Genomic DNA, 27,156 nt, shown 5'->3' on the forward strand with positions numbered 1-27,156 from the left:
ACAACAGAATTGCCGCATGTCGCTAACTAGTCGCACTGGTGCTTCGACGACGTCCAACGTGTCTGTCTATCCGTACGCGTCCGTCGGCTTACAAGGCGCGTCGTTTTTGACAAGATCACGCTACCAAAGTATGGAGAAAGCGGCAATTTTAATAGGCTAGATGCGTAAAAGCCGGCTTATCCACTCGATCGTCTTGCACACCGACACCGTCAATGGTACCCGCTCCAGATACTGCGCATGCTGTGACCTACTGTCCGCTGGGAACCTGATACGGTCCGTAACCAGGTCTGGGAAACTTCGGCGACCCATCATCGTTCCACGTGAACTTCTGCGCACGAATCGTCCTCGCACCCCAACCGTTTGTCGGATCCCGCATACCATGGTAGACGATCCAGTCCTCACTCCCGTCAGGGCTGGTTGTGAAGCTCGCGTGTCCAACGCCGTATGCGTTCTCGCCGGGGTTTTGGTAGAAGATGGGGTACGAGTGCTTTCGCCAATCGCTTGGGCTCATCGGGTCGTCGCCAACAAGCTCCAGTTGCGCAAGACAGTAGTTGCGGTTGTCAGAGCGAGCGGCGCTGAAGACAAGGAAGTTCTGCTGTGTCTTAGGGTTGATGAGTTGCTGCGGCCCCTCATTGGATGAGAGACGGTCATTGCTCGCACGACCGAATGGTGTTTTCTCCCAGGCGTACTCTGGCACAGAGATGATCTGGCGCTCTGTGAAGGGCGAGGTGACGGTCCAAGGATTAGATAGCTTGGTGATGCACAGGTTGGCTGGCCAGCCATCATACTGACGGAGCCAGCACGAATAGACGTGGTATAGCTGGTCGTTGTGCTGGAAGTAGGTACCGTCGATGGCAAACTGGTTGTACGTGTCGAGCTCGCCCTTGTAGCTGTAGGAAGCAGTCCACGGATCAGAACCGACACCTTCGACCACGTACATGCGATGATTGACCGCTGGGCAATTATACTCGCACCACATCTCCGTCTCAGGTGGCGGGGAGTCATTACGTGGGTCTGCTGTAAAGATGACATACCAATTGCCGTTGAGATTGTGTAGCTCAGGTGCCCATAGGTCCGTAGAATAGTTCATGCCTGGAGGCGGCTTGAACAATAGCTTGGACTCAGCATTGTTCCAGTCTGTGAGCACCTTGCTGCGCTGTAGAGTGATGTTCTCGTTGTTGGTGTAGGTCATGTAGTAGTAGTCATTGTGGCGGAAGACCCAACTTTGAATTGTTAGCCAGGCGCATTACACCAAGTATGTGATGAATTGACCTACGGATCAGCGCCCACTGTGTCAAGAACTGGGTTTGTGAAAGTCGAGCTTGAGTTGGTCGCAGTTGGCGTGGTGTAACAGACACCTACGGCAGCAAGAGCCGCCTTCATCAGAAGTTTAAGCATCGTGGATCGTACGGAGACAATGCTCTTGAGCTGGTTGAAGAGGAGAGAAGTAGAAGACGAAGAAGATACGGGGATGTCAGCACTATATACCACTGGGAAGCGGGGAGCAGATCAGGTGGGCGAGCATGATGAAGGGGTCAGGGTACCGGTAAAGGTACGCACAACATATCTGCATGAGCGTTTTGGCTGGGGTCGTGTTGACATGCATGTAGCGCATTGCTACCAGGAAGTGCTCTATGACCTCCCTTCCAGATGTGCCATCAGAGATCATGGCGGTAGTCTTGCTGTAGTATATTTATTAGCTCTCGCTCGAACTCGACATCGATTGTTCACGTGAAGCGCCCTGGTTCGGTGTCTAAATAGTGACGCATTGCGGGGAAGGCGCGGAGGGCATGCCCGCTAAGTAAACGCGCTTTCGGCGACTTTCCCGCGCCAGGTTTCCATCGTGATCGACTTTGTCACCCACCAAAATGAACAACTCACAATTTCGCCGGCTGCTGCTCAGCGACCAACCAAAGCAGCAGGATGGGAGCAAGCAGAGCGCGCCATCGTCTTCGCGCACGCCTGGAGGAGCACTCGGCGCGCGCAAATACTCGAGCATACCCATGACGCCGTTAGTATCAACTTCAAAGATCAGACTGATTACTTGCTAATGTAGCTTAGGCGGCAGGTAGGCAAAGGCTCGGTACAGGCCGACTTTGCCCGCCAACTGGCAGAGCGCAATGCCAAAGCAAACCCTCAGAAGAAGTCGCGAGCCTCAGCACCAAAAGGCACAAAACTAGCTGCCGGCTACACCGACCGCACGAAGGAACGAGTCGATGACGAGGACAACGAGATCGCCAAACGCATCAAGAACCTCGAAGAAGCTATGAAGCTTGGGCAAATTGACCGCGAGACGTTTGAGAAGTTAGTGTCAGAAATCACCGGCGGCGACGTTGGGACCACACATTTGGTAAAAGGTCTCGACAGGAAGCTTCTCGAGCGGGTGAGACGAGGCGAGGATGTTCTGGGCAGCATCAAGGATATAGCAACTGAGGAAGAAGAGCCAGAGGAGGCTGGCGAAGACGTGGAAGATGCTTTTAATGAGCTAGCCGAAGCAGAAGTTGGTGCCGTCACTCGTGAGAAGGTGGAGAAGAAGGGTGAAAAGATGATGGCACCGCCGCCACCAGTCGCAAGTGCGAAGAGAACTCGGGCAGACATCTTAGCAGAGCTCAAACGACAACGCGAGGAAGCAGCCAAGACCGCCGAGGCAGAGCGTGAGAGAAAGTTCCCAACCCTGGGGGCTGGCTTCCGGAAGATCACACGTCAGGGAGAACAGACCAGGATCGAGATCGACGACAGGGGGCGTGAAGTTTTGATCATCACTGCGGCAGATGGTAAAGAGAAGAGGAAAGTGAGGAAGCAGAAGGTCGAACCTCAGACAGCACCAGAAATACGGCATGACTTGGACGATGCAACTAAGCCGATCAATATGCACAACCTGCCGGAGCCGAAGAAGCAAGAGGATTCGGAAGATGATGACATTTTCGCAGGAGTCGGGTCAAGTTACAATCCCCTTGCGAATCTTGACGACGATGACGGCGATGAGGACTCAGAGGAGGAAGGAGAAGCTGCGCCAGACGCCGCAGAAAAGAAGACTCCTCCAGCGACACCACAAGAGACGTCGAAGGACAAGTCCACCGCGGTCGCATCGAAGCCATCTGAGCCTAGTGAAGCTATCAAGCGAGACTATTTCAAGTCCGGGAACAGCCAAAGCAACGCTGCAGAAAGCATGCCAAGCCTCTCTTCTGCAGATGCGACCGTCCGCGCTGCGCTTGCTAAGGTGAAGAATCTTGATGAGAAGTCCACGCTTTTGCAAAATCTATCATCTGCCAATCCCAGCGAGGCCGATTCCAAGGAGGCTCGTCTGAGGAAGCGTGCAGCTGAGCTTGCAGCATCGGATCGTGATATGGAAGATATCGACATGGGCTTTGGCGAGTCACGGTTCGACGATGCTGACGAGATGGAGCGCGAGGGAGAGAAAGTCAAGTTCAGCGAGTGGAAGGGATTGGATGCTGGTGGTGACGATGACGATGAAGATGGGCCGAAGGCTGCGAAGAAAAGGAAGCGAGGGCCGAAGAAGAGGAAAGGAGATGTCAATAACGCAGACGATGTTCTCCAAGCTATGGAGAGGCAGAAGGAGAAGAAGACGAAGACGCTAGGCTGAGGAACCTGGTCGCGCTATATACCCTCTATTTACAAGTTTCAACCTGTCACATGTCCGAATCAATTGCTCTTGGTCCCACTTTCGAAGGTCATTTCGAATATTATGTAGACCCTGCATGTGCTCTGTCACCTGCGGCTGGGACCGAATTTGTCGATCAATCGATAGGCTGGCGACGCGCTAGGTACTGGTAGGTACTGCGTCATCTTGAACACTACTTCACCACATCACCAACATGCCTGAACAACAGCGGCAGTTTGCCCTGCGTAACGTCCCTAGGGTCATGATAAGACCAGCATGGCACAATACAGTCGCAGTGTCCTATCTGCCAAAGGTTCGCAACTCCCAGCGTAATACAGTGCGAAACTGACCAGGCAACAGGGAGTCTTCTTCTTCATTGCAACACCGTTCCTCTACCCCATGCTCAAGACTCGGCTATTGCCTGCCTTCCTCCTTAGCAGCTTCGTCCTTCTAAATCTGTTCTTCTGGACCTACCTACCGCAGGTCGCGTTCCTCTCGATATTCCACAAGGGTGGCAGTGCTTGGGTGAACGGCACATTCTTGGTGCTAGGCGAAGGAGCTGCTGCGGTGGCTATTTTATTCGAGGCCTTCTTGGTGGATGAGACCCAGGTGGACATATTTGATGCTGTCATGATCTACAAGGGTTACGAGGACCTTGTTCGGCAGCACCGTCCTCTGTCCGAGGAGAGTTTGGACAACCCCCTACGCCGTCTCGGAAAGCCTACGAAATCCTCCGTATATGCGCCATTCTCCTTCCGCCAAATCGCCGAGTTCATCCTCCTACTGCCGCTCAACCTCGTGCCATACGTGGGAGTGCCATTGTTCCTCTTGCTCACTGGGTACCGTGCAGGTCCCTTCCAGCACTGGAGGTACTTTCAGCTTTTGGGCTTCGACCGTAAACAGAGAGACCAGTTTGTTGGCAAGCGCAGATGGCAATACACATGGTAAGCTCGCCAATACGCGTTCCCGTGCGTTACTGACAAGTCCCAGGTACGGTACTATCTACTTGTTCTTACAGCTAGTTCCGCCCTTCAGCATGTTCTTCCTGTTAACAGCCGCCGTAAGCTCTGCGCTGTGGGCGGCTGATCTGGAGACAGCACAGCGCGAGCAGGAGGGAAGAATAATCGCTCCTCAGTACACGGATGACCCGGTTGCGGCGGTATAAGAGAGGGGAAAGGCGAAAGTACGACTTATACACATCGTTGGGTCGTTGCTGTCCTTGTACTTCGTATTCTGCTAAATACAGGACGTCCACTCAAGACCAGATGCTCGTCTCAATGTAGACCTCCCAAGCGATGGAGCGCCTTGCAACAGCCGAGCTTGCGCCAGCGCGGCCCGGCTATAGTGGCTTCGAACCAGCCAAGGAGCGAGAAGTGATGACGCACATGGCCTTACAAGTCACCTCCAGAAGTGTGCGAATGGAACTTGCTGGCAGCTTGAGCATGTAGCGCAGCGTAAAGGCGGAACTTGCACTGGCAATTCGATCACCTCGAGAGCGTGGCTCGGTGGTCAGCTTTGATCGACACAGCGACTGGTAGCTAGTAGAGCAACAGCTTTCAACATTGACCGTGAATTGTTAGCAATGGAACATCTTTCGACATGAACTCGCTGCCATGCACCCCGACCGTGAGTATCTCCAGGGTCAGTGTGGGGAATACAGGGATTCAAGCTCTTCGATGCCGAAAGCGTCAGAGAGTGGATCGGCCAGTTTGATCCTATCCCGTCACTGCAGGAACTGACGCGGGCGCACGTGCCTTCTTAACAGTGCACATGACGACAACGCCGATAGCTCCAGGCGCTAGGAAGCTCCAAGCCCCAGCCCCAACCTCTCCAGGCACCGCCCGTCAGAACTCTCCTCCCATCACTCACTCCACTGCATTCTTCGAGTGCGTTTCTCCATTACCACCCATCGCTCACTGCAATCATGAAGACGGCTATTCTCCTCGCCGCGGGTGCGCTGGCCTCGCCCGCCTTTGCCGGCGTCCACAAGATGAAGCTCCAGAAGGTGCCTCTCTCAGAGCAGCTCGTAAGTGACCGCATAGCCGCCTTGCGGTGGCGACATGGTCTAACAGCTTCAGAAATACGCAAATATCCAGGAGCACGCAAAGGCGCTCGGCCAAAAGTACATGGGCATCAAGCCCGAGACGCACGCCGAGCAGGTGTTCAAGGCGCCCTACGTCGCCGACGGCTCGCACCCAGTGCCCGTTAGCAACTTCCTGAACGCGCAGTGTATGTTGATCCTTCAGTAATAGCTTGGAACGGCGACTAATAGCACCAGACTTCTCTGAGATCTCCCTCGGTACTCCTCCCCAGAGCTTCAAGGTCGTTCTCGACACCGGAAGCTCCAACCTTTGGGTCCCCTCCTCTGAGTGCAACTCCATCGCCTGCTACCTCCACACCAAGTATGACTCGTCTGCCTCGTCGACCTACAAGAAGAACGGCACGTCATTCGAGATTCGCTACGGCTCTGGTGAGCTCAGCGGCTTCGTCTCCAACGATGTCTTCCAGATTGGCGACCTCAAGGTCAAGCACCAGGACTTCGCCGAGGCCACCTCTGAGCCTGGTCTCGCCTTTGCCTTTGGCCGCTTCGACGGCATCATGGGTCTCGGCTACGACACCATCTCCGTCAACAAGATTGTTCCCCCCTTCTACAACATGCTCGACCAGGGTCTGCTCGACGAGCCTGTTTTTGCCTTCTACCTCGGAGACACCAACGAGGGTCAGGAGTCCGTTGCTACCTTCGGTGGCATCGATGAGAGCCACTACACTGGCAAGCTCACCAAGATCCCTTTGAGGCGTAAGGCTTACTGGGAGGTTGACCTCGATGCCATCACCTTTGGCAAGGAGACCGCTGAGATGGACAACACTGGTGTCATTCTTGACACTGGTACATCCCTCATTGCCCTTCCCTCTACCATCGCCGAGCTTCTGAACAAGGAAATCGGTGCTAAGAAGTCATACAACGGCCAGTACACCGTAGAGTGCAACACGCGTGACAGTCTGCCCGACCTCACCTTCACTCTGACCGGCCACAACTTCACCATCGGTGCCTATGACTACATCCTTGAGGTCCAGGGCTCGTGTATCTCCGCCTTCTTCGGCATGGACTTCCCTGAGCCCGTAGGTCCCCTCGCCATCCTCGGAGACGCCTTCCTCAGGAGGTGGTACTCTGTCTACGACGTCGGCAACTCGGCTGTTGGTCTTGCTAAGGCCAAGTAAGCAGTTGTCGATGATGTTAGGACGCGTTTGGAGTTTTAGGAGGGCCTTGGGATCATTCGACCAGCAGATGGAACTGCTTGGCCTGTGTTGTACGCAGCAGTAATAGGTAACGTTTGTTATGTCGGCACAGATTGTCGAATTCATGTACATCAGCAAATCAAGTCAATACAATGGGAGCAATTCTGTCGAAAGTGACTATTCAGTCCTGTTCAGTGTCACCGTTGAGGTGCCGGGCATCCATCAGCGTGACTCGTTATCGATCTTATCGTACCGAGGGCCAGCTCACGAATGACGTACGACGATGACAAGTCTGAGCCTCGACAGCAGGTCATGTTCATAGCCATGTGTAATGTGTGAATGTCTTGAGGGAACAGGCATAGCGGGGGAAATGTTCCTGAAAGAGTATTGTTGAGTAACGTTGCCTAAACATGTGCGCCTTATCAACCAGTCATCCGGTGTAACGGCGCGGATGTGGGCGCTAGATGTCGTGCGTGCATCCTGCACGTGTGTTGGGTTGTCAGCGTATCAGTCCATCGATGGACTCGTTCAATATGTGACGATTTACTCTAGAAGCTGCCGGTCGCAGTCATCGTCTTGCCTACAACAACACATCTCAATACAGCCCCGTGCATATCCAAGCCCCCTTGATCGGCGCAACAGCACTCCGCCGCAACAATCCCCGACCTCCCGATCTCACGTAGACTTGCCGCGTCGTGAACGCGCCTAACGCACAAGATGGTATCGCAGGACAGAGGCCGGGCTAGGTCGAGCCGCCGTTTGACGAAGAAGCGCAGGGACTCGGAGAAGGAGCCACGCCGGCTTTCCCTCGACATACCAGAGCGCTTCAAGGATGGAGACGACGCCGAGGACGATGTTACGGCGCCTAAGAGGAACAACACGATGTCGATGAACCAGTCCATCTTCTCCATGATAGCCCGCGCGGGGCAACATTCGCAGACCGACCTCGCGACCATGCAGGAGGCGGAATCGGGCGACAGCGACGAGGGAGGCAAAAAACGGCAGCCTTACCACAGCCTGGATGGCGCCGCACGGCTGAGCCGCCTAAGCTCAGCGAACGACTTTCAGAGGCGGGCAGATGAGTCGCAAGACGAGCAGCCCCGGCAGGAAAAGCAGCACCGCAGGGTCATGTCAGGGCACAAGCTGTTGCAATCATTGCCCAAGCTGAGGAGCAAAAAGGATGTGGGATCAGAAAGCCAGTCCATGGACCAAATGTCATCTTCACAGCTTCTGCCTCCGCGACCGCCTCCGCCAGCATCTCCTTCTGCAACGCCGAGCGAACGACCCAAGACGAAGCCGAAGGCGACCCCCAGCGAGATTGCACAGGTTCAGAAACTGAAAAGCTCAGGTGGGAGAAGTAGGCATGGAAGCTCAGCGGGGACAGTCAAGGCTTCGGCGCCTATCACGCTTGCACAACGGATACGGCAGATCTTCGAGTTCGAAAAGATTGAAGAGATCATCTCGGAGTACCCTTGCTGGCTATTACAGAGTGTCCTGCTCCAAGGGTACATGTACATCACCCAAAAGCACATATGCTTCTATGCATACATACCCAAGAAACACGTGAGCAGTCAAGCAGTCCCTTCTCAAAGCAGTGTACTGACCTACTCTAGCATGATGTCAGTAAGACTGGCTTCCTGTCCAAGCGCGGTCGATCCAAATATAATAGATACTGGTTCATTTTGCGAGGCGACGTCTTGTCTTACTATACCAATCCGGCGGAATTGTACTTCCCACGAAACCGTATCAACTTGCAGTACGCCATGTCTGCAGAGATACTAGAAGCCAAGAAGAAGAACGAGGATGAAACCACGTTCACTGTCACGACCGACGAACGGACATACCAGTTCAAGGCAGATAGCGCTGTTAGTGCAAAGGAGTGGGTGCGGTCGATTCAGAAGGTGATCTTCCGGACACACAACGAAGGGAACAGCGTTAAGATTTCACTCCCCATCCAGAACGTACTGGAGATAGAGGAGAGCGCCATACTCGACTTCGCAAATACTGTCAAGGTCAGGGTCATCGATAATGACGAGACGTTCGCCATCGACGAGGTACACACGCAGCATTTCATTTGTGTTAGCGTCTCACTGACAAGCATAGTACTTCTTCTCGTTCTTCAACAATGGCCAGGATGCGCTCAACGTTCTTCGAATCATGATCAACGACAATGAGCACCACCAACCAACACAGTCCCGCAATGATATTGCGATCATCACACCCACTGCTTCGCCGAAAGGAGATGCAAACCCCCCAATCAGTCCGTCCATCGTGGAACCCGTCCGTACTACCCTTACACCACTGCCAGCACCGCACGTGGGACGATCAAGCATTAGTGAAGCATCTGCGCGATCCAGTATGGATGCGGGCCGAAAGAGCTGGGACGCGCGACGCAGCATGGATGCTAGTCGTATGTTCCGCCGGCCAAGTCTTGAACTGAGACGTAGCTTCAGTAGAGGCCGCCACAGTGCACAAACGACGAGCCGCCCGGCTGATAGATCGCCATTGTCGACAAGAGCGACGGATACTGAGTCCGCGACTACTTCACTCGAACGCGATACGGAGTCATCTGCTGCCATACAATCGATAGACGAGAGCAACGTATCCGCATCGCAGATACTGAACCGGTCCGACGTATTCCGCGCCCCAGCAAACCCTTCACCCGTCACCGCGTCTGACCAACCGGGGCCATCAGCGCGGTACTCACAAGATACAACGCGCTCTTCTGGGCGGGACAGACGATCACCAAAACCAATGCAACACCGAAGAAGTGACAACAACGCAAAGGCGGCGGCTGTCGCACCCGAAACAACCGACGAGGATGTGGAGGCGGGTGTAGCTCCACCTCGGTTGTCAGGCTCGTCATCAGCGCTCCAAGACATTGCATCGTACCCCCTCAACAAAGCCACTGGTCTTGCAGGCTTCCTCCGCAACCGTTCAAAGAAGATGGGCAACTTGCTCGCAACTGAGTCTATGGGATACTACGACAAGGTGTCTGGAATGCTGGCTGGTGGACGCAAGCACTATAATACCGACGAAGGACTGGAGACCGGTGACCAAGTGCACGGGTATGAGGACGACGAAGATGCCGTCAAAGCGGCAGAGAACTTCAGAGAGCACTTTGCCTTCCCTGAGACCGAGATACTGCAATCCTCCTTTTTCGCCTCACTGCAGCGCGTGCTACCCAACTACGGCAAGATCTACATCAGCGGGAAATATTTCTGCTTCCGCAGCTTGATGCCAACATCGAAAACCAAGATTATCCTGCCCATGAAGGACATCGAGAACGTCAACAAAGAGAAGGGATTCAGAATCGGCTACCATGGCCTCGCTATCGTCATCCGAGGTCACGAGGAGCTCTTCTTTGAGTTCTCGAAGGCCGAGTACCGAGACGAATGCGCCATTGCTGTGCTCCGCATACTGGAGAAAGCAAAGTACCTAGAGGACAGGGACTCATCATCTTCAGGCGTTGATAGCGACGACGAGGCAGCCAAAGCAGAGCATGATCTGCTCCAGCAAGCGCGCCAGGACACGGCAGAGGACCCACGAGTTGATGTATCCAAACTCGTTCGCGCTGCTGACCACGAGCGCATACCGCTTATCTTTGACGACCCGCTCGCTTCCTTCGTTGACTTCAAGCCCACCGAATCTCTCACCGTGGTCTGTCTTACCATTGGTTCTCGTGGAGATGTACAGCCCTACATTGCTCTTTGCAAGGAGTTATTGAAGGAGGGCCACAAGCCGCGGATAGCAACTCACGCTGAGTTCGAACCCTGGGTCAGGAAGCATGGCATTGACTTTGCGCCTGTCGATGGCAATCCCGCCGAGCTCATGCGCATTTGCGTTGAACATGGCATGTTCACGTACGGCTTCATGAAAGAGGCGAACTCCAAGTTTCGAGGTTGGCTTGATGACGTCTGCAGCTCTGCATGGCGCGCTTGCCAGGGTGCCGATGTTCTGATCGAAAGCCCCAGCGCAATGGCGGGTATTCATATTGCAGAAGCCCTCGAGGTTCCATATTTCCGCGCGTTCACGATGCCATGGACACGAACCCGCGCCTACCCCCACGCTTTCTCGGTTCTGGAGAAGAAGATGGGAGGCGGCTACAACAACATCACGTACATCACTTTTGATGCCATCTTCTGGACAGCCATCTCCGGTCAGATCAACAAGTGGCGTCGCCGAGAACTGGGATTGCAGAATACGTCCCAAGCCAAGATGCAGGCCAACTCTCGCCCATTCATGTACAACTTTAGCCCCCATGTGGTGCCTCCACCGCTAGACTGGCCTGACTGGATCCGCGTAACCGGCTACTGGTTTTTGGACGAGGCAGACATGTACGAACCGCCTGCGGACCTCATGGCTTTCATCGAGAAGGCACGAAAGGACGAAAAGAAGCTCGTCTACATCGGCTTCGGTTCTATTGTCATCGATGATCCTGCTGCTTTGACAAAGACTGTGGTCGATTCAGTCGTCAAGGCAAACGTGCGGTGCATCCTATCCAAGGGCTGGTCAGATCGTCTAGAGACGAAAGATGCATCAAAGCTTGAGATCCCACTACCGCCTGAGGTATTCCAGATTCAGGCTGCACCGCACGATTGGCTCTTCAAGCAGATGGACGCTGCTGTGCACCATGGTGGATCTGGTACAACAGGCGCAAGTTTACGAGCTGGCATCCCTACCATCATCAAGCCTTTCTTCGGTGACCAGTACTTCTTCGCTCAGCGCGTCGAGGACCTCGGCGTCGGCATATGGCTGAAGAAGGTCAATACAAGTGTTTTTAGTCGAGCCTTGTGGGAGGTGACCAATAGTCAACGCATGATTGTCAAGGCGAAGGTGTTGGGCCAAAGAATTCGCAAGGTATGCATTGTGCATTCAAAACTCCCTCACGTCACTAACCCGAGACAGGACAATGGCGCACAAGTTGCCATCCAGACAATTTACCGCGAGTTGGACCGTGCTCGCACTCTAATTAACAAGCAGGCTAAGCTGGAAGGCGACCAGACAGACGAGTTTGAAGATGACTGGACAATGGTCGAAGAGGGGGAGGAAGTTGACGTTGCCCCGTTCGAGGCGCAGCAGGCTGTCATAGGAATGACTCAGGACGCATCTCGGACCGGTGGAGGCTCATTGGTTCTGGGAAGCATGGTACTGAGAGGTGCGCAGAAGCGTACCTCTGAGTCGGCACATAGAGACTGAGCATTGTAGGTTTCTTTGGGTACTAGCATGGCGTTCTAGGAGCCTGGAAGATTGATAGACATGACGGCTCACGACACTGTGACCTAGGCACCTATCAGACGACATTGATGCCTGAGAGCTGCCTGAAAGCAGTGCAATACTTATAATTTTTCCAATGCCCAATCCACAACGTCCCACGTACGCAATGACGATGCAAGACAAACAATGAGCACGAGCACGTGCACGTGGCCTCTGAGAGCGAGCGTGGCTGCCTGCTTCCGTGAAGCGTAGACGCACCATCCTTCGTCAAACAACACGCTGGTCACCACTCCGTAACTTGCCTTGGCCGCTTTGATTCGAGTCTGCTTTTGGCAAACACGGTCTCTTTGTTTGGTGCTTCATCGAGGCGGCATGCGGCGTGCACGGTCCAGCAGCATTTACTTATAGAGCTCCAAGCCCCTCTCAAAAACGGGTGGTTTACCGGTAGACACGGAGGCGCAACACCACTGTTCTCTAGCCCTTTCTCTGCAACAATTGCACTGCACTGCATCGCTGCGCGCCTGCATCCCGCGACGGTCCCCACATTGTATTGTCACTGCTGCAATCCCTCGTGCGCACCGCGTCATAGCTCCTCTGCTCAGTGACGCGCCCCAGGCTCGACAGCTTCCGCGGAACCATCCCTAATGCGCCGACTTGCGCGACGCGACTGCCTTGAACACCACGCTCACGCTCACGCTCACGCCCACACCCCCGGCCGCATGCGCAGCCTCGACGCGGAATGAAGATCTCATCGCCCCCGGGTCTGCACTATCCCATCACCGTGCTCGAGCTGCTCAAGAAGCGGGACGATGACGTGAGCCGCTCGGAGCGCCTGTTCACGTACACGTACGAGAGCACCGTGGCCGAGACGGACAAGTGGGGACTCGAGAGCGACGTCAAGCGCAAGCTCAACGCCCATTTCGATGCGAGCACCGAGGGTAAAGTCTCGCGCTGGTTCATCAAGGCCGGCGCCGTCATTGCGCGCCCGGGGTAAGCTGCCCGCGCGCTCTCGCCCTCGCGCCGCTGCTAACGTGCCCAGAACCGAGCTGATCGAGATTGAGGAGCCATGCACACACGAGATCCAGTTCGGCGGCCTCTGTGCCGAGTGCGGCCAGGACATGACCAAGATGGATCACCTCACGCAGTCGCGCAACACGGACCGCGCGACGGTCAACATGACCCACGATAACACCGCCCTGCTCGTCAGCCACAACGAGGCCCTGCGCGGTGAGGAGGAGACGAAGAAGCGCCTGCTGAGTTCGCGGAAGCTTACGCTGATCGTCGACCTCGACCAAACCGTCATCCACACCACCTGCGAGCGCACCATTGCCGAGTGGAAGGCGGACCCCAAGAACCCCAACCACGCGGCGGTCAAGGACGTCGAAGGCTTCCAGCTCGCCGACGACAACGTCTCCCACGTCGCAGCAAACTGGTACTACGTCAAGATGCGCCCGGGCCTGAGAGGCTTCTTCGACCGGGTCTCGAACAAGTATGAGATGCACGTCTACACAATGGCCACTCGCGCATATGCGCAGGCAGTGTGTAAGATCATCGATCCCGAGCGCAAGTACTTCGGCGACCGCATCCTGAGCCGCGACGAGAACTACACGGACAAGCTGAAGAGCCTACAGCGGCTGTTCTACCACAACACATCCATGGTGGTCATTATCGACGACAGAGCAGATGTTTGGCAGTACAGCCCCCACCTTGTCCGCGTCCCCGTCTTCAACTTCTTCCCCGGCGCCGGCGACATCAACGCAAGCTTCCTGCCCAAACAACAAGAGCTCGTGACCCAGTCGCAACCCCTCGCAGCTCCCGTCAAAAAGGCCGAGGTTGCGCCAGCTGCCGAGAAGAACGCCGAGTTTACACCGGCGGAGGGCGCCAATGGAGTCGGAGAAGCACTGGAACAGCAGCTGTTGTCTATGGCGTCACCCGAGACACTTGACCAGCAAACAAAGGAGCAGGAACGGGTAATCATTGCGCAACAGACCGAGCGGCCGCTGCTTCAGCAACAGCTCATGCAGGACAAGGCAGACGAGGAGGCGGAAGCAAGCGAAGAGCCAGACGCATCAAACGGCGAGACAGATCATTCTGAGCATTCCAGAAACCGGCACAGTATTCTTCACGACGACGACCGAGGCCTGGACATAGTCGAGAACAATCTCAATCGTGTGCATGCCGCCTTTTACGACGAGTACAAGTCCTCGACAGCCGTAGGACCAGTGGGACGTGTAGCTGTGCTCAAAGGCGAAAGGAGCCCGAAGAAGCGTCCAACCGAGGTCATCCCTGATGTTGCTGAACTGATGCCCTCGATCAAGGAACGAGTACTGGGCCACGCCCGCGTGGTGTTCTCTGGCATAATACCGCTCGGTGCTGACGTGCAGTCGTAAGTGCGGTCTCACTGCTCATTAGTCATTGCTAACGATGCCAGGTCCGACTATGCACTTTGGATCAGCAGCTTTGGCGCAGAAGTATCCACTAAAGTGACCAAACGGACGACCCATGTCATCGCCAACCCCGACCGGAAGACCACCAAAGTCAAGAAGGCTGCACGTTACAAGGATATCAAGATAGTCACTCCCGAGTGGATGTTTCAATGCTGCTCAAGATGGGAGCACGTTGACGAGACTCCGTATCTTATCGAGATCGATCCAGCTGAACGCGGCGGAACGCCTCTTGAGGACGATAGCATCGACGCATCGGGTGAAGAGGAGATTGATGGTCTCGCCGAATCACCAGTGACGGTCAATCTGAACCCTGAAGACTGGGACGGTGTTGACGACGAGTTCGACGCATTCATGGATGGCGAGGACACAGACGAGGAACGCGCTTCAGGGTCTGAAAGCGAACGTTCGGACGATAGTACAGCGTCGACATCAAGCAGGAGCCAAAAGAAACGAAAGCGTACCAACGGCAACGCGACTGATGGGAGCGAGGCCGAGGAGAGTGACAGCAGCGTTGCAAGCACATCCCGCCTCCAACGGCGGAAGAAGCGCACGATGGAACGAGTAACGTCACTTACGAATGTCGTTAGTGCAGAAAAATCGTCGGGTCTACCGACGCCAGAAGCAACAGGCACAGAGGCTGTGAATCTCGGCGTCGCGAAGACAGGACCGGAAGAGAAGGCCGTCGCACCAGACGTCCAAGACGACAACGACGATGCTCTGGAGGCAGAGCTACTGGCTGGCTTTGATAGCAGTGACGGCGAGGCATGAGTTTGTTAGAGTTTGGTTCGCCTGCATAGCGCGGTGTTTGCATTGGGCGTTCTTGGTGTGCAATATACGAAGTCGACGTCCTGCGCATGGTCTGGATGTCTTGATAGCGGTTTCGCATGTACAGTCATATGGGCTTCTATGGAGTCAAATACGCACACGCACTTCAAATACGCACACGCACTTCAAATACGCACACGCACTTCATCTGCTACAATCTGTCAGCTTGACTTCACATGTGAGCGAGCGCCTTGTGGCTGTGTTCTAGCCGCCTGTCAGTGACGGAACCGTGCAGATGGCCCCTCCAATAATGGGCGCTAGCCAGGTGCGCTTGCCCCAGCTTTCATGTGGGGCCGTCGGTATTGGAGGTGAGGCTGAAGGTCTGAAGGTCTGGAGGTCCGAAGGTCTCTGTGCCACGGCGCTCGCTCACCAAAGGCTTCTTTGACTTGAAGCCAAGACACACTGCACCAGTCAGGCTGAGATTCTCTCGCCCGAGCAGGCAGCAGACGCAGTTCTGCCTACGCACCAGACTCGCACATTCGCTGTCCCAGCACCACAGCTTCCCCCAAAGGGCTGGCGCCTCCGAGGCCGCCGCAACCGCAGAGTGCTGCAGGCTCCCGCCCACGACGCTGAGTGACCATGTCTCCGCAAATCCCGCACCCGGACTTCGCAAAGCTTCCGACGGATCTGAAGGCGCTGGTCATCGATCATGTATGCTGCACCCCGACGTTTGTACTACTGCGGCGCTCGCTAAACGCCTCAGATCAACCGTCCCACTGACCTCAAGAGCTTGTGTCTCACCTCGCAGCAGCTCCGCGACGTCACCGTCCGCCGCCTCTACCGCGAAGTCACCATCGATGTCGGCTCGAGCAAGGACACGCGCCTCGGAGCATTCCTCAACCCGAGGAACATCGGTCTGCCGCACATTCGCAAGCTCGATCTGTACCTGGCAGATGTGCTCGACAAATGCAACCAGGTCCACCTGGCCAACTTCGCCGTGCGCATGATACTGGAACTGTTGCCGGAGAACATACTCGACAAGTTCTCATGGCATCCATGGACGCCGTTCTCAGCTGACAACTTGGTGCTGCTGTACAGGAAGCAGAAGCGCATGAAGTGGGCAGAGAGCATCGCGCTGGACAGGAACGTGCTGGACGAGCTGCAGAAGATCCCAGACTTCAAGGAGCAGTTCGCAAACGTCCGCAAGGTCGGCCTGTATCCTGACTCGCGAGAAGTCCTGGACTACTGCCACTTCATCCTGAAGCACACTTCGAATCTCGACAAGATCACTGTGCACGCGAGCTTCGACGACAGCGATGTCCAAATACCGGACAGAGTCCTGAACGACTCCTCGATTGAGCCCGGCCTGATCACATCCATCATGTTCAGCCACATGCAGCCGTTCGCCACATGCACACCTCTTGCGCTGAACGAGATCACATTGCAGAAGCTGGGTCTGCGATACTCGGCGGAGACATACTGCAAGATCATCGACTTCCGCACAGTGAAGAGCATTCGAGTGTTCAGCTGTACGGGTACCGATGCTCTGTTCGCAGAGCTGAGCAAGAGCACGAAATTGCCGCAGAAGCTTGAGACTCTGGAGATTAAGCTCGCGGACAACACCGAGAACGATGGCCTAGGCGCGCTGGATGACTTCCTGTGTTTGGTCTCCGGCATCGAAGTGCTTACACTAGACTATTCGAACGCGAACAGCTTACCCGCGCATACTGGTGTGAAAAGGCATGGGAAGACGCTGAAGCAGTTGAGTGTCCATGCCTCGCGAGCGCCTGAAGAGTGCGACGACGAGCAGGTGTACGACTATGCCTACTTCTCCGCGATATGTAAGGACTGCCCTCTATTAGAACAACTCTCCATGGCGTTTCCAAATGTAAGTGTCGTCCGTCCGAAGAACGACAGTTTCGTGAACTTCGAGGTATGTTTCGATCGCCCCTATCTTCAATCCAGATGCTGACCCGCGAAGAACTGCCTTGGCGACCTCCCCAACCTTGTAACCCTCAACATTACAACCTGGCCGACGACACGCCCGTCGTCCAGCAAACTTCCTCGCAAGATCTACGAGCACCTCCTCGCCGGCCTCGCACAACAAGGCTTCGAAACGAGCACGAAGCACGCGAAGCTCCAGAGTCGAAGCTCAAAGCTAGCAATCATTGCTTTCGGGGCCTCAGACCGCGTCTACGACCGCGAAGACAGCGAAAACCAGATCATCTTCGTCAAGGGGCGACAGATAGATCCTTTGGGTAATGAAAAGAGTACAGCTGTGCAGATTGGCTGGTGTCTGAGGAAGTATGTGGATGCGGGCGACAAGAGCGATGTCCTTGACTTTTCGTTGAGTCATTCGACCAAGCCGCCGACTGATGATCCGCCCAGTAGTGATGATTCAGATTAGACATCGAGGAGAATGCGGCCCGGGCGGGTGTCGAGAGGGCCAAACGGATTGTTGAGGCGGACCCTCCTAAGGACCCAGAGGGGGAAAATGGTTTGAGATTAGCGATGTAGTATGATATCCTTTCTGCTTTCACGAAGACAATATGAATCTATACTTATAGACTCCACGTCAGAAAGACGTGCCAGCATGCACTGAGCGCCAAATACGCATTGCTCGTAGGAGGATGAACCTTGAGAAGTCGCCGTCTAAGTACGGCAAGGACTAAAGCACTTCACACTTGAGGCACTAAATAAGCCACCTCTCTGCAAACCTCGACGGCACAGATGGCGCGTACATGTCAGCTTCTCCACCAAGGATCGCATCGACGTCACCAGCGGACGTCATTCTATCTCGCAATGTACGATCTGGCGAGCAGCATAATATTGTGTGAAATATACAAGACCCGGCATGGAGTCAATCTGCACGCCTCACGACGGTCTGGAGGCCTTTGTTCACACACCGCGTGCCATTCATATTCATTGTTTACCTTCTTTGGATCGAGCTGATGATTGCTCTAGGTAATTCGGCTCCATTGACTCGGGTACCGAGTCGATTTGGTCGCTCGAGACCATACTGCCGCTGACATCCATAATCACTGCAGTGCTACTTTTGGTCATTGTTTTGGGCAGCAGAGCAGCTTTGGATGGCTCTGCATTGCAGGAACGTAGGTGAAGGCCATCAAAGTTCACTTGCAGACGCAACTTCCGTGGGTCAGAAGAGTGGAGGCTGTCAGTGATGATACGGACGCGCAGAGGTCGCGCAAGGGCCCTCGTAGAAGAGATCAAGCACACCTTCACAGAAGTCCTTGATATCAGCCAAGCATTGGGCAAATCTTGAACCGCCTCAAAATGCATGCATGTAGCATGGCTTGTATAACATTGTATTTCGGCAGCGCGGCACCTTGAATCGTTCCGGAACATTCACAAGATTTCTGTGATGGTTAAGAGGAGAAGCGGATCACGTGTTGTTGGCGGTGGTCTGGTGCTGCTTCCTCATGTTGTTGAGCACCTCTTACCTCAGCTGCATCACAAACACGTCATCAAAAAGAACACAGAACAACACAATACACTCGTTTTACATTTGCCCTTGATACCGCAACAATTTCACTGTCACTTGGTCTTGTCGCACCTCCCCTGGGGCTTTATACTCATCTTCGGCTGGTATTGGCTCGCTTACGTTCAAATCGTGATGCGCCCTGGACAAGGGTTGACGACCTAGAGATGCTACGTATAATACCATGACCGCGGCTGCGGACCCGCCAGCCCACGTTTTCCAGCCTCACCACGAGGTACACAAACTGCGTTTTCATGTTACCCTTGGTATGTTCATCCCTTGTTCCGTCTTTCAGCCCTTCTATCTGGCCATTCAGATTGAAGAATGACAACGACACCGGATGCCTGCAGGCTTCGATCATTTGTACAAGACTGCGATCTGATGAATGTGGTATCAGATCTGGCAAGGTCAAAGTTAGCCCCCCATGCTTTACAGAGAACCGGGAGATTGTGATTAAACGTCTCGTTGTCCACTCTGTTCGACCTTTGATTCAACGTCCGCGATATCATCTCCAGCCTCATTTTCTACACTCATATCAAACACCCGAATACATCTATGATACATCCATGACAATCGCCGAGGGTACGCATGTCTTTCAAAGCTACATAAGTTTTGCTTACTCCTGAGAGTGCTCGTCCTGTCTTTCTTATTGTGGATCTTGGCCCTCGGTTTCTCAAACGCAGCGTTACTGGTTGAGCGCCTTGTCCCAACAGATCTACCCGTTGTTACTTCCGAGCCCATATGGTCCCTTGAAGCCAAGCTGGCCCTCGTGACCATATTCCTTGTGCTACCCATGTCAAGCATTGGCCTCATACTTAAGCACAAGTGGAAAACGCACGACATACCTGGCCCGAGGTCTTGGTGACGCAAGAGCACATGTACTGGTACGATGCTTGTGGCTCTCCGAAGGGGTTCTACTGACCACAAGCAGACGTCGAGATGGCCCACCAGCTAAATATCTTGACTATGCAGGATTGAGTAATCCTGAACGACGTGGGGCAGTACCAAAAGATAGCTTATAGCTTATTTCTACGGTTAAGGATACGCGCTATATCTAAGAATGCTAACTGACTACACTCTATAGAACTATTAGCTTTGCTACGTATATATATCCTTTACAGCAAATGGTTATTCTGCAGAAGATGTCTTATGGCTAGTTGAAGCCATAACTCTTGACCTACGCATGTATTAGTGTGATTTCAATGCAGAATGGAAGACTTCTATATATATAGCGCGATCAAGGGACCTAGGGCGCATAGCTAGAGGCCGTTGATATTGACGCTAATATACAGAAACTGCGTGTGACGCATCTTAGATATATTCTCTATAGAACTGATTATTTAGCGTAGAACACGACATGGTCTCTCCTTGTCTGCATAACAGTTGTTTAACATGTGCTAACCACACAACCGTTTTCTTACACCATCACCTGATTTATCCGATTTCCTGTTCGTTTTGTGTATGCAACGAGGATGGTTGAGACGAGTCTTCATCAAGTCCTGTGTGGGCTTTATTTGTGTGCCTCTGCTTATCACGTTGTTTTTGGTGGGACACTCGAATTGCTGGTTGGCAAACAGCAACAGACTTATAATATTTGTGAAGTGAACCAACTGGAATCAAAGGGAGTACAGAAGATACCAAGCCTTAACAAACTCGCCAAATGTTTGTACTGTCCTTCGATTGCTTGCTTGATTTAGTTAAATGACGAGACTCCGAGCAAAGGTGAACGCATTACGACAAAGGATCTTTCCTTTACTAGATTTCCTGTTAAATCGCATACCCAGTCCAGTCGCAAGAATTCTAGTCGTTGAACGTGTTGATGAAATACAGACGGCTACCAATCTGGCATTGTATATGCGAATAGGAACATCGAGGGTGAACAAGGAGGAAGATGCACACTGTCGCGCACCTGCCGTGAGTTTCCCTTGTGGTTACATGAGCAGTAGGATGCGCTAGAGGTCACGCTAGAAGTCCGGCTACTTATCACGAGCAGTCACACGGGCAAAAAGAAAATGTTTGGTGTGACCTAACCAGGGGTCGCTAAGCAGTAGCAGTTAGAATTCGAACGCTGGGCAGTGCGAGTAGGTAAATGCTTACAACCTGGAATCTCTTGATTTCGAACTGATCGTAGTCAAGCGCCTTGCCATTGGGCCATTAGGCCAGATGATGATCTGATTCATGAAAGTATAGTGGATAAAGTACCTTATCATAATGCGCAAAATAGTATTCGAGTGCTCGAACACCTATGGTAAGGTGCCTCAGGCTCGCCGGTGTTGCGGTGTGGTTGTGTTGAAGACTTTTCTCGCCGAGTGGGCCAACCAGCACAATGTCCCATCTCTTCAACGCCGAAATAGGCATGAGTCGTTGCTGATAACCAACCGCCCCATGCATTCCATCAATTATGGTAGTCAATACTCTCCTCATTCTTAAGTCAGTTCGGCATATCCTCTCTGTCCTTACACTTCTGCCTGACGAGAGCCTCAGAAGTCCGTCTTACCACCCATAACCTTCGCCGCATTGACCGCCTTCATCTTGTCGACCCACCCTGCTGCCGGCACAATCTTGCGGACTGTGCGCACCTCGTCAGATGCATATCCGGGAATGCGAATGTTGTAGCTGCGTTCGAGAACGTGCTGAATATCGCGGATATCGAGCTGTGGGCTGTCGCGCAGTTTCGAGAGCTTGCATGCGTTGGAGATGACATTATCAACGAAGTCGTCTGCGAGCTGGAGAACTGCCTGTGAGGAATTAGCATTAAGTACATTGGACCATTGCAGGGACAAGGAGTCTTACCTCTTCCACCTCGGGCGTGAGCGCCTCCTCGCTCCCGCCCGTGACCTGTCTGACCAATTCGTCTAGCTTTCTCTTGCTCAGAACGCGATCGCCATCACCCTCGAGCTGGAAGGGCGGTGGCCGGTGGATAACAGGCTGGCCCATGGGTCCTGGTGCGCCGTTGGTAGGGCCACTCATGGTTGGGCGCTGCTGGCCCATGTTGACGGGCATGGGTGATGTGACATTGAGATGACGAGGGATGGGCATCTTAGGGTTGTTAAGCTGCTCGCGCTCGCGGCTGCCCGGCGCGTGGAACGAGCCTCCTGCGCCGGCTTGCATGGGCGTGTTAGCGCGTGCAGGGTCTGTGTAGGAGCGGTTCGCGGCGCTGATGGCGGCCTGGTGAGAGAGGGGGACTGGCGGGCCATTTGTCGTCGCGGACTGTGGGTGTGGCGAGTTGCTTTGCTGGTGCTGTTGCATGTTCGCCTGGTGGGGGTTGATCTGCGGGCGAGGCTGGCCTTGCTGTGGAAATTGCGGCTGTTGAGGCATACTGAGGGAGTGTGGTGCGGGTGGTGGACGCTGCATTTGTTGTTGTCCTGGCTGCATTTGTTGTTGTCCCGGCTGCATATGCTGTTGCCCTGGCTGCTGCTGCTGCTGTTGGAGCTGTTGTGGCGGTCCTTGAGGGTTCTGTTGAGGTGGTTGTTGCTGGTTGAACTGCGGTGGTTGTTGGGGTTGCGTTTGCTGTTGCTGCGGCTGCCCACCCTCCACCTTAATCTGTGGTTCCTCCTTGACCGCGGGCTGACCACTCGGTCCGGAAAGTGAAGGCTGCCGCTGGGGCGCCTGTGGCTGTTGTCCTTGTTGCGGCTGCTGCGGCGGTGTCTGTTGAGATTGCTGGGCCTGTTGCGCAGGCTGCGCTCCCTGCCCTTGATTGCCGCGCTCGTCCTTCCACTGCTTCTGCAGCCCGCGGAACTTCTCAATCTGAGCCTTCATTCTATAATACTCTTCCTCGGCTTTGTTTTTTGCGTTCGTCAATTCCGGCGGCACTTCTTGTCCACTCTTTTGTCGCTCTTGCATTTGCGCCTGGATCCTCTTAATGTTTTCAGTCAGCGTTGCCTGCTTTGCGAGCATGCTCAGATAGCCATTCTTGTACTCCTTAAGTTTTGCCTCGGCCTCCGGCGTGCCCATGGTGTAGGTGGGTGGTAGCGTGAACGGAAATTCCTGGACGTGCTTGATGATGGATGGGTCGACAGATGAGTTTGGCGGTCGCTGTTGTCCTTGATTCTGTGCCTGCAATGACTGTTGCTGTTGCTGATTCGTCGCAGCCTCCCCAGCAATCCCTTGCCCTTCCTGCTTGACTGGAGCCTGCTGTGCGCCTGCACCAGCCTGATTGGGTTGTGCCTGTCCAGCCTGCTGCTGTTGCTGCTGTATCTTCGCCCTGTGTGCTCGCTCCCTCGCGATGAATTTCTGGGAGAATTGCTGCAGGGTCGTGCGCGCCTGTGTCTGTTCCGGGCTGCCTGGTGTCGCATTGTTGAACATGTTCCAGGTATTGTGCATGAGCAGCCGGTACTTTTGCTTCTCGTCGTCGGTCAGACATTGCAGCCTAAGAATGTCGTCTGCTTTGAGCAGCTTCGGGCCCTGCTGCTGTTGCTGTTGTTGGCCAGCACCGCCTGCCTGGGGCTGGGTGCTCATGGCGAGGGCTGTCGCGCTCGGGCGATCGTAGACGGCTGCAGTAGAATTTCTGGCGTGTTCAGGGAATCGCGATGGCCACGCGACGCGTTCTCATGCCGTGTGGTTCAAAGATCACTGCGTGGTGGGGTTGAGGTGTGAGCGATGATGCATCGAGGGTGACGCTTGAGCGACTGATGCACCGGGATCTTGGCGGTTCCCTATTTCGCGACGCGGGCGCACGTGCAGTCAGATACACCTCATCAATTCTAGAGTGGCTTTCACATGTACAGTCCATTTGATGCTGCATTACGCTGCGCTATGCGGGCTGCTCGTTGTTCGACTTCCCTTCCAGCTCCAACGCTCGTGCCATTGCGTTCTGAACCTCCCACTCAAACTCCTTTAGTGCCCTCATCTCACTACCACCGAACAACAGCCCCATGAGCCCATCGATGACACCAACACTCAGCCCTATTGAGCTCAGAAGCATCAGGATGAAAGACACGTAGTTATGCGGCGACCACCAAACTCCGATCATGCAGGCAGTCCAGATCGAGAGTTGGAAGAAGAAGTGTCCAATGCGCAATCTTCGCTGTAGCCGTTGGCGATCCATATACTTGAAGAGCGTCGCAATGATCTCTTCGTAAGTCCCGATGGGCAGGTACTGGTTGACAACGTCTGAAGCATGCGCTGCATGAGAATTGTGTTCTCTCGTCAAAGTGCACTCGACTGAGAAGTGGTCGCTGAGTGAGCAGTGTAATGTTGGATGCCGCATGGTCATGCCAACATTTGCCTCCTTCAGCTTCCATTCCGCCGTTTCCTCACCGGTTTGGGCATCGTGATGCCGTGCGCTACTGAAGAAGACGTAGTCGAGTCGCTTTGCGCTTGGATCATCGACGGCCGGATCTATCTGCACGTCCTTGCCCTTCTTCAGCCGCTTCTTGTGTGCGTCGTTCCACCTCCACGTGTTGAATGCACTGTCGCACGTTGTCCCGTTTGTCGAGATGTTGAACTCTGCATTTGGCATGGGCAGACCGCGCAGCTGCTCCACCTTGTCCTTCGCTGCACCGTGAGACGAATCGGGGTGGAGGATTCGCCAAACGTCTTGCACAGGCGAGTGTGTTTCGATAATGCGGTGTGCCAGCGACAGTGGCACCATGTTGAAGTCTCCCATGCCAATTACCAGGTGTCCTCGCTCGGCAGCTGCACGCATGAGCTTCGCTATCTCCCATGCTTGCGCCGTTCGGTGGCAGATGTACGAGTCGTGCGGCTCGGCTTCGTACGGTGCGTGTAGCTGTGGATGTCAGCGAGGCTCTATGGACTTCTGGAGTACGTACATGTGTGGTGAAAACCTCTGCTACGTCCTTGGGTGCCGGTCCTATCCGAATGCGAGCACATGCAACGCCTTTACCGACGAACCAATCTCCACGATAGAAGGCAGCAGGTCGTCCATTCAATGGATACCGCACCATGTTGCTCTCCTCAATCGCCCATCGCGACAAGATAGCGAGCCCTCCTCCGAAGCAGCCGCTGTGATAGAACTTTCCATATGGTAAGATGAATTTGGTCAGCTCGCGTATGGATTCGTAGTCTTCCTGCGTCCAGCACTCCTGCAGGCCGACAATGTCTGGACGAGGGTTGGCGGCAGCAATCTGGCGGCCGATTTCAGTCAAGCGCTCGTTGCGCAGCTTGGAAATGAACTTGAGACCCCAGCAGTTGAGAGACAAGACTCTCAAGCTTGTCGGTTTTCCATCTGGGACCATGGCGGAAAAAGTGTAGAATACCTAATTGGGGATCTCCGAAGTATTCGTAAAGCCTCACGAACCGTCAGGAACACCGAGACATGTCATTGCCCAACAGGGGTTCCCTTGTAGCACTCTTCACCGCCTACGCGCGCTAGCTGGCAGGAACGCATGATCGTCGCGTTCCTACTTCATTGTCCAGCACTCGACAAACACAATGAAATCTCCGCCGAAACGGTCGCGTGAAGAGACAGAAGACGAGTATGATGATGCGCCTCCGCAAAAACGCTCGCATTCCCGCTCTCCCCGCAACGGCTCGCCGGCATACAGATTAGCAGAACGGCCTGCGCGCAGATACAGCAGAGAGCACTCTGTGGACGATAGCGCAGACGAAAGACGATACTACGGCCGCCGAATACCCTCAATATCACCCTCACCCTCAAACTCGCGCTCGCGCTCTCAGAGCAACACGCCCCCGCCTCGCAAACCGACGGCGCTCAACTACACACCCCACCTCATCCTGCGCGGCCACAAGCGCGCCGTATCCTGCCTCAAGTTTTCACCGAACGGCCTGTGGATAGCCAGCGGCTCTGCGGATGCTACAATCAAGATCTGGAGCTCGTCTAGCGGAGCGCTCGAGCACACGCTAGAAGGCCATCTTGCCGGCATCAACACCCTGACCTGGTCGCCAGACAGTACGACACTCGCGTCTGGCTCAGATGACAAGAGTATTCGTCTTTGGGATGCACAGACGGGGCTCGCACACCCCACGCCGCTGATTGGACATCACAACTATGTCTATTCGCTCGCATTCAGTCCCAAAGGTAACATGCTCGTCAGTGGGAGCTACGACGAAGCAGTCTTCTTATGGGATGTGCGTGCTGCACGCGTCATGCGGTCCTTACCAGCACATTCAGATCCTGTATCTGCGGTCGACTTCGTGATCGACGGCACTCTCATCGTCTCCTGTTCACACGATGGTCTGATTCGAGTGTGGGACACCAGTACAGGACAGTGTTTGCGCACATTGGTCCACGAAGACAATGCGCCAGTCACGTCCGTTCGCTTCTCGCCGAACGGAAAGTACATACTGGCACACACCTTGGACTCTTCTATACGACTGTGGGACTATGCGAACGGCAAAGGCAAGTGCGTCAAGACGTATCAAGGACACACAAACGCGAAGTACTCGCTCTCTGGCGCATTTGGGACATATGGGGACCGAGCAGACCCCAAAGAGACCTATGCCTTCGTAGCCTCTGGGAGTGAAGAGGGAGGGATCGTGCTGTGGGACGTCTCCAGCAAGAACGTGCTACAAAGGCTCTCTGGGCACGATGATGCAGTGCTGGCTGTGGACACACACCCTAAGGAAGAGTTGATTGCGAGCGCGGGGCTGGACCGGAGCATACGCATCTGGAAAGCTGCACCTTTGCCTGAGGTCAGGGTGAAGCAGGAGAGGAGCAACGGGTACGATCCAGACACCCTCCCACCAAACCCTTTTGCAACGGAGAGCCCGGCGTTTGGGACTCCAGCGGTAGGCACACCGGTGAACAGCAGCCCCATGAGGCACGAGTAGTGTAAGATCGTTCGAAGATACCCCCAGTCCACCTGTCAATGCAACGCAACTGTTGAGATGATACGTTCCCCTGTCTTATCACCACCAACTCTCTTGTACATGATCTTCATCCCGTTAACAATGCCTACCGGTAATCCGATTTCACTAAATTCCAGAGGCTTTCGGGGCTGTTTTGCAGGCGTTTTGCAACCTGACAAATCTCCAGGAGACCACAGTAAAATTTATGTACTCAAGAGGGCTGTTGATCGCGACGCAGGAGGCGTTTCGTTTGCGAAGACATACCAAGTTGAGCCTAGCCGCATCAGCATCTGGGGCTCCTTTCGTCGACGGGTCGCTCCTCTCCTCGCTCCTGCAGGGGCAACCGAGATTGGGCTGCATTCGCTCAACAACAGTCCTATCACAGGTTCCGAATTCAGCCGCATCTTTCAGCTGCTCCAAGCATGCTTATTTCAGAACATAGAAACAGACAAACTCTGCGCCATCACCACTATACCATGTCATTTAGAGCGCGATACAAAGCCCTAGAGCACACGCTACGCGTAGGCGATTCGCCTGAATAGAGCAGACGCCAGGCCTGGGTCGTGTTCGATAGCAGTGCTTGCTCTGTGTCACAATGG

General features: G+C 54.4%; 11 protein-coding genes across 11 annotated transcripts; 8 read left to right on the forward strand and 3 right to left on the reverse strand.

Moving 5' to 3' along the window:
- Window positions 1–247: 247 nt before the first annotated feature.
- On the reverse strand, window positions 248–1,398 carry M421DRAFT_58432 (glycoside hydrolase family 43 protein; the record flags this gene model as incomplete). The annotated part of the gene is made up of 2 exons (XM_033595599.1): window positions 248–1,223; window positions 1,277–1,398. 2 exons carry the CDS (start codon window positions 1,396–1,398, stop codon window positions 248–250), a joined length of 1,098 nt encoding a protein of 365 aa, XP_033450487.1.
- Window positions 1,399–1,851: 453 nt separating this feature from the next.
- Window positions 1,852–3,671, forward strand: M421DRAFT_418558 (uncharacterized protein). The gene is made up of 2 exons (XM_033591823.1): window positions 1,852–2,011; window positions 2,062–3,671. The coding sequence occupies exons 1-2, from the start codon at window positions 1,869–1,871 to the stop codon at window positions 3,602–3,604; spliced, it is 1,686 nt and encodes a 561-aa protein (XP_033450488.1). The 5' UTR covers window positions 1,852–1,868; the 3' UTR covers window positions 3,605–3,671.
- Window positions 3,672–3,680: 9 nt separating this feature from the next.
- Window positions 3,681–5,226, forward strand: M421DRAFT_418559 (uncharacterized protein). Its single transcript, XM_033591824.1, has 3 exons — window positions 3,681–3,935; window positions 3,983–4,566; window positions 4,613–5,226. The coding sequence occupies exons 2-3, from the start codon at window positions 4,022–4,024 to the stop codon at window positions 4,785–4,787; spliced, it is 720 nt and encodes a 239-aa protein (XP_033450489.1). The 5' UTR covers window positions 3,681–3,935; window positions 3,983–4,021; the 3' UTR covers window positions 4,788–5,226.
- A 349-nt stretch (window positions 5,227–5,575) lies between these two features.
- Window positions 5,576–7,141, forward strand: M421DRAFT_418560 (aspartyl proteinase). Its single transcript, XM_033591825.1, has 3 exons — window positions 5,576–5,648; window positions 5,701–5,851; window positions 5,901–7,141. The coding sequence occupies exons 1-3, from the start codon at window positions 5,613–5,615 to the stop codon at window positions 6,839–6,841; spliced, it is 1,128 nt and encodes a 375-aa protein (XP_033450490.1). The 5' UTR covers window positions 5,576–5,612; the 3' UTR covers window positions 6,842–7,141.
- Window positions 7,142–7,362: 221 nt separating this feature from the next.
- On the forward strand, window positions 7,363–12,231 carry M421DRAFT_418561 (glycosyltransferase family 1 protein). Its single transcript, XM_033591826.1, has 4 exons — window positions 7,363–8,422; window positions 8,473–8,913; window positions 8,963–11,719; window positions 11,768–12,231. Exons 1-4 carry the CDS (start codon window positions 7,577–7,579, stop codon window positions 12,056–12,058), a joined length of 4,335 nt encoding a protein of 1,444 aa, XP_033450491.1. The 5' UTR covers window positions 7,363–7,576; the 3' UTR covers window positions 12,059–12,231.
- A 584-nt stretch (window positions 12,232–12,815) lies between these two features.
- On the forward strand, window positions 12,816–15,291 carry M421DRAFT_58402 (RNA polymerase II subunit A C-terminal domain phosphatase; the record flags this gene model as incomplete). The annotated part of the gene is made up of 3 exons (XM_033595597.1): window positions 12,816–13,066; window positions 13,116–14,462; window positions 14,508–15,291. The coding sequence occupies 3 exons, from the start codon at window positions 12,816–12,818 to the stop codon at window positions 15,289–15,291; spliced, it is 2,382 nt and encodes a 793-aa protein (XP_033450492.1).
- A 396-nt stretch (window positions 15,292–15,687) lies between these two features.
- M421DRAFT_418563 (uncharacterized protein) lies at window positions 15,688–17,876 on the forward strand. Its single transcript, XM_033591827.1, has 3 exons — window positions 15,688–15,999; window positions 16,052–17,221; window positions 17,270–17,876. The coding sequence occupies exons 1-3, from the start codon at window positions 15,928–15,930 to the stop codon at window positions 17,693–17,695; spliced, it is 1,668 nt and encodes a 555-aa protein (XP_033450493.1). The 5' UTR covers window positions 15,688–15,927; the 3' UTR covers window positions 17,696–17,876.
- A 1,010-nt stretch (window positions 17,877–18,886) lies between these two features.
- Window positions 18,887–19,905, forward strand: M421DRAFT_418564 (uncharacterized protein). Its single transcript, XM_033591828.1, has 4 exons — window positions 18,887–19,053; window positions 19,185–19,369; window positions 19,417–19,671; window positions 19,719–19,905. The coding sequence occupies exons 2-3, from the start codon at window positions 19,354–19,356 to the stop codon at window positions 19,650–19,652; spliced, it is 252 nt and encodes an 83-aa protein (XP_033450494.1). The 5' UTR covers window positions 18,887–19,053; window positions 19,185–19,353; the 3' UTR covers window positions 19,653–19,671; window positions 19,719–19,905.
- A 1,362-nt stretch (window positions 19,906–21,267) lies between these two features.
- Window positions 21,268–23,245, reverse strand: M421DRAFT_58267 (uncharacterized protein; the record flags this gene model as incomplete). The annotated part of the gene is made up of 2 exons (XM_033595583.1): window positions 21,268–21,525; window positions 21,581–23,245. 2 exons carry the CDS (start codon window positions 23,243–23,245, stop codon window positions 21,268–21,270), a joined length of 1,923 nt encoding a protein of 640 aa, XP_033450495.1.
- A 224-nt stretch (window positions 23,246–23,469) lies between these two features.
- M421DRAFT_418566 (DNase I-like protein) lies at window positions 23,470–25,031 on the reverse strand. The gene is made up of 2 exons (XM_033591829.1): window positions 24,559–25,031; window positions 23,470–24,515 (listed from the first exon to the last, which is right to left on the reverse strand). Exons 1-2 carry the CDS (start codon window positions 24,982–24,984, stop codon window positions 23,541–23,543), a joined length of 1,401 nt encoding a protein of 466 aa, XP_033450496.1. The 5' UTR covers window positions 24,985–25,031; the 3' UTR covers window positions 23,470–23,540.
- Window positions 25,032–25,055: 24 nt separating this feature from the next.
- M421DRAFT_369270 (WD40 repeat-like protein) lies at window positions 25,056–26,651 on the forward strand. The gene has a single exon (XM_033589738.1). The coding sequence runs from the start codon at window positions 25,181–25,183 to the stop codon at window positions 26,537–26,539; it is 1,359 nt and encodes a 452-aa protein (XP_033450497.1). The 5' UTR covers window positions 25,056–25,180; the 3' UTR covers window positions 26,540–26,651.
- The last annotated feature ends 505 nt before the right edge of the window (window positions 26,652–27,156 follow it).

The sequence above is a fragment of the Didymella exigua genome, assembly GCF_010094145.1.
Source record: "Didymella exigua CBS 183.55 unplaced genomic scaffold M421scaffold_8, whole genome shotgun sequence".
In the NCBI taxonomy this organism is placed as follows: domain Eukaryota; kingdom Fungi; phylum Ascomycota; class Dothideomycetes; order Pleosporales; family Didymellaceae; genus Didymella; species Didymella exigua.